Raw genomic sequence first — 5,269 nt, forward strand, 5'->3', positions numbered from 1 at the left:
TTCTTTTAATCATATAGATGGACAGAAAGACATTTTGATATCTCTATGTCGGTTATATATATCAATCGTGTTCTTAATATCACTGAAAATCTTGATAACGTATTGTTTCAGAAACTTTTGACAGTACTTAAGGTAACATGATCATATATTTGCAATTCAAATATCTGTATAACCCTTGTGGAATATCTGGAAAAGATAGAATCCGTCTTTGCTTTAAACTCTTAGAATCTTTTACATATTTTCTCTATTTAGCAACATAGAAGTTTTCAGTGCCAGTGAAATTCAGCACTTGCAGTTGTCCGTTAAATGTGCAATAGGAAGTATCTTTTCTAATACATAAGAACAGGGATTCTTTAATCTTTTTTTTATTTCTACTTATGAAGATTATATAACGTTCAAAAATATAAAAACGTAGCTTCCAGTTAGGCAATCTGTAGTTGCAAAATTACGACAAATGATTTAAGGCATTTTATATGAGATCTTTTTACTGAAACCATTGTTCGCACCGCTGTCATGTCCGTTCTCAACACCTTTAAACAATGTGGCATAAGAGAGGAATTAATGGCTATTGATTTGGTTGCTCATAGGTAATACGTTATCTCAAGTTTTCTTTTTAACTATTTCTAGTTAGGACTTGTGCTAATGATTGCTACATAGCTGAGTAAGGGAAGTACTTTATTTTCAACAGGATTGTTGACATATGGATTGATTTACCAGTCAGAGTAGTTGATAGAGTACCATAGATGCATTTAAGCATAGACTTAATAGATACTTCGCTTCAAATCCAAGACTGTCAGTTTATGCATTTCCTTACCTATGATGTAAGTTTCCTGGTCTTCCTCTTTGAAAACATCTGTATGTCTTTCTACTCCTGCCATATTAATCCTTGAGGAGTTTCTGTTCTTTTAGACTATCACAAGCAACTTCGTTAGGACCCTGTGATCTGTTGCTGCTTGAATTCAGATGTATTCAGTTGTATTGTCTCAGGGAAATCCACATACACTGCCATGATCACTGTGTTGTCACCTTATTTCACCTGCAGGCAGCGGACCGGGTGGTGGAGAGGAAGTCATTCATGTTGGTGGTGTTCCACCTGATGCTATATACCCGCATGGAACGGTACGATTACTCTTATCCTTACACCATCGTCTCCTTCGGCTTCGGGTTGGCTAAGCCACAGCTCAAGCCACAGTGGCAGAGTCTGTACTACCCCCTGGCTGACGGGGTGTGGGCCTCCACTTTGGCGACGCTGCTGGTGATGCCTGGCATCATGTATATGGTAATGGTCTGAGAAAACAAGATTTTAGACGTCTTGGCAGATATTTTTCACATCTTCAATACATCTATCAGAATTCTCTTAACTCCATGACAAATCAGTGAACAAAATGTAAGACAAATCAGTGAATAAAATGTAATTCACTTTTTTGCTGATTCTTTCAATCAATTGCATTACTTCAAGTGATGTGTTCCCTTTTTTCAAAGATTGGCTTTATCCTGATAAATATACCACAGTACCACATTTTACTGTAGAAGACATCCATGAAAACATTTGTACACTAACTACCATATTAATGTAACCACACTAGAGCACAAAAAGGCACTTTGTAAACACACACACACATACACGCACACACACACACACACACACACACACACACACACACACACAACACACACACACACACACACACACACACACACACACACCACACACACACACATACACACACACACACCACACACACACACACACACACACACACAACACACACACACACACACACACACACACACACACACACACACACACACACACACACACACACACACACACACATACACATACACATACACACACACACACACAATGTTTTTTAGTCATATACTACCTGGCTGCAGGCATCAGTTCCTGTATCACTGACATCATATTTCAGTTCATAAGATCAATTATCTCTGGTATCTTAATTTCATCATCATCAGTATTACCGTGAACTAGATTTCTGCTCTCCTTATATATCTTCATAACCTTATCACTACATACTTATTCGATTATTCACTAGTCTCATACCCGTATACAACATATGTTATACTGTTTCATTTGAAACTGTATATTCTCTCATAGTATTCACATCTCTTCATATCGTTTCTTTCCGAAATTTCTTCCCATCAACCAGGTCTACAGAATTCACTTTCAACGAGGCTGTATCGCCGTCAGTAGAAGGATCTTTCTACTCTAAAGGACTCCACCTTAACCTGTTTTCCTTCTTTTGGACTTCGGTAGGGCTCAAAATGCGGGCCTCAGTATGGAATATGCATTATAAGCATGAGGGCTAATGAGTATTGGATCACTGTATTGATGGAGAGTTGGGTGGTGCACAAGGCGAAGATGAGAAAGCCTAACTTGTACATGCCTGGGGAGTGCAGTTTCAGAGGGATGTAAGTCTAATAGTTTGTAGCGTAACATTTGATTGGAAGTGAGGTTTTTGGGGCTTGCTGGATTATTATGGTGTGCTTATGCTGTGCTAAAATCATGCTTGTTAGAAGAGGGTGGATCTGTGGGTAATACGTGCAGGAGTAACTTTTCATTTTTACCTGGGGTTAGTAGTTGGTTATGAGGTGGTTTGGGTAAAAGGATTATGGTAAGGAACTGGGTGCTGAACGTACTGTATTGGAAATGTTTTTCTGTCACTGTGCAGATGTTGGTAATTTTGGGTTGTCCGGGGGACCAGTACTAGTCTGAGTGTTTTGTGGTTACATTTCTGTATATTTGCTTTGGACACGGTGGATGACCAGGGTAGAGAGGATGAGTTGTTTGAGAAGGGTGCCTGGTAGTGGTAAGTGTTCTGAGGGGATTTCATTTCTTTATGGCCGATATGCTGATGTTTAGAATGTGGGCAGCACATGCTTTGTGTATGTAGTATGTGATGCCTGGCAAAGTTATGGTGTGGGGCAGTAAATATCATGTGTATGTCTCATGTGTTACTTATCAAGGTCATATTACGTTGAATGTGATAACCAACAAGTATAACGTATTGTTTCATGGTAGTGGCTGAGCATTCATGGTGATGGGAGAGTGCGGGCTCGATTCAAGTCTGCTGGAGGTTCAGAGGGTGACGGTGGATTTCTGTGGAGATGCATGCATTTTGCTTTGAGTGAACGATTGTCATTTTTACGTGATGATGTGTTGTATGTCTGTTGTTGTTTGAGTGGCAACAGAAAGCTGCGCTGAGGTTCTAAGATTATCTGTGTATGAAAGGACTTTCACATTGTGAACTGTAAGAGGCGATGGAAGGGCATGCAGGAGACTGAAGAGGGAATGGTAGAAGAACTGCTTTCTGAGCAACTCCAAGTTAGAGCTCGAGGATTTTGCAGCTTAAATCTCTGTGAATGACACTTACTTGACGGCCATCGATGAATCTGACTTAGCATTTTCTTTTGTCATAAATGTGTAAGGTAGTGTCAAATATCTTTTGGGTGAGGATGTGCTGGAGCATTGTGCCGAATAATTTGTTTTCTTGGATTAGGATATCTATACTCCTCTGAATCTATTTCATCATCTATTTATCATTTGTTATGTGCGAATAATAGTGATGTAGATTATCTATTTACTGTGTAGATAACCACGAAATATATGTGGAGACGTCAAGGTGACTACCTGCGGAGGGATATGCAGGGACAAGATACACATGGAAGCAATCGTGGAAGCAGAGGAATCGGGGCCATATCACAGGAGATTTTCGGGACGTTTCTTGGTCAAAATCTGTCCAAGTCACCACCTACCGGTAGCTCGAGCCGGGTGCTGGTGGCAGCCTGGTTGGTGTTCGCCTTCATCATCGGGACTGTCTACCGTGGCAACCTCACCGCCGCCCTCACACTGCCCAAGTACCCACCACGACCTGAGACTCTGGAGGAACTCCTCAGTTATGTTGACAGGTAAGGGCCATGTACGAGACTCATTTTTCTTTTTATTCCATACATGAAGGAAAAGTGACATAACTTACTGTGCTCTACCTATACGTGGTTACACTGCAAATGGAAAGTCACCGGAGAGTTTGTATCACCTTCAATAGACGAATAGGAGTACAATTACGTCGAGGAACTTCTCAGTCCAAAAAATTCCATCATCTTCCCGTTCCAGATCGGAATGCAGCCTTGTTGCAGGAACTCTCTCACACTAGGGGTCCTGAGGCTGTATGATTAAATGAAGTATGTCTACATGTAACACCGTACAGAAAGTCTAAATACTAACAGTTCCTAACATCTACAGGGTGACGGCGATCCCGATTGGAAAAGACTGGCAGAAACAGTTTAGAGAGTCTGGCTCAAGTGCCCTGCGGAGGTTAGCTGATATTATGTATTTAGGTCCGTCAATCGTTGAAGGTTTGCAAGAGGCGACTGTGAAGAGGTGAGTTGTAATTCTGATGGTGATATATAGTGAGAGATACTGGCTTTATGAATCTTTTCCGTACCATAAGTTATCATGATGAACCACAGAAGCTGGTGACAAAGCTAGAAAGAGTATATGAAGAGAGAAAGCAGAGAGTAGATGTGAACATAAGCAAGGTAATAAAGTGCAGGAAAACGAAGAGGAAGAAAGACTCCTGAGTAAGCTTTATTGGGGGGACGACTTAGAGGACACTGAATGACTTAGGTACGTGGTAGTAGACATGACAAAAGGCAGAGCCTTGGAAACTGAAGTGAGTCAAAGGATGGGGCGGGCGCGGAGGTCCTACATACATTGAAGAGTGTTTATGGAGGAAGAGGTCATTGTCTACCAGGGATAAGATGATTTAATATAAAGGTATGATAATCTCGACGCTGTCATATGGATGAGAGTCGTGGACCCTGAACACAACAGAACGGGAGATGGTGGAGGTGTTGGAAATGAAATGCCTCAGGAAGTAAGTAGTGTGAGGAGGGTAGATCGAGCAGTGACTGACGATGTGAGAGAGAGATGAAGTAGTGGAAGGTGCAGTAAGATATCTCACTCTTCTCCTCATGACTGTAAACAGTAATATCATTATTTCTATTCAATCATATTCGAAAATTTCTCAGACAAGCTCACTTAGATGAGCGTCTTGGGGTGAACCACTGGATTGCTGAAGCCTTCACACGGACGGACGGTAGCAGTCCGCTCTATTACGGTCGGGAAAGTATCATTCCAGGTGCCTCTGCTTGGCCCATCCCCCACGACGCCCCTTACAAGCCTCAGATGGACAGCATTATGATGTCTGTTGTTGAGGTGAGTTCATATGTGCATATAAGTAGC

The 5,269-nt window shown here is 41.4% G+C and overlaps 1 protein-coding gene across 1 annotated transcript in view; it reads left to right on the top strand.

Annotated features, from left to right (window-relative positions):
• The first annotated feature begins 1,111 nt into the window (after nucleotides 1–1,111).
• The window catches only part of LOC139763324 (ionotropic receptor 21a-like), a 50,707-nt gene continuing 46,549 nt past the window's right edge, over nucleotides 1,112–5,269 (top strand). The window contains exons 1-4 of the mRNA XM_071689345.1: nucleotides 1,112–1,279; nucleotides 3,617–3,933; nucleotides 4,268–4,405; nucleotides 5,056–5,242. Of these exons, the coding sequence (XP_071545446.1) occupies nucleotides 1,112–1,279; nucleotides 3,617–3,933; nucleotides 4,268–4,405; nucleotides 5,056–5,242 (810 nt within the window). The remainder of the gene's footprint in view (nucleotides 1,280–3,616; nucleotides 3,934–4,267; nucleotides 4,406–5,055; nucleotides 5,243–5,269) is intronic.

This window comes from Panulirus ornatus, chromosome 46 (genome assembly GCF_036320965.1).
Source record: "Panulirus ornatus isolate Po-2019 chromosome 46, ASM3632096v1, whole genome shotgun sequence".
NCBI classification, from domain to species: domain Eukaryota; kingdom Metazoa; phylum Arthropoda; class Malacostraca; order Decapoda; family Palinuridae; genus Panulirus; species Panulirus ornatus.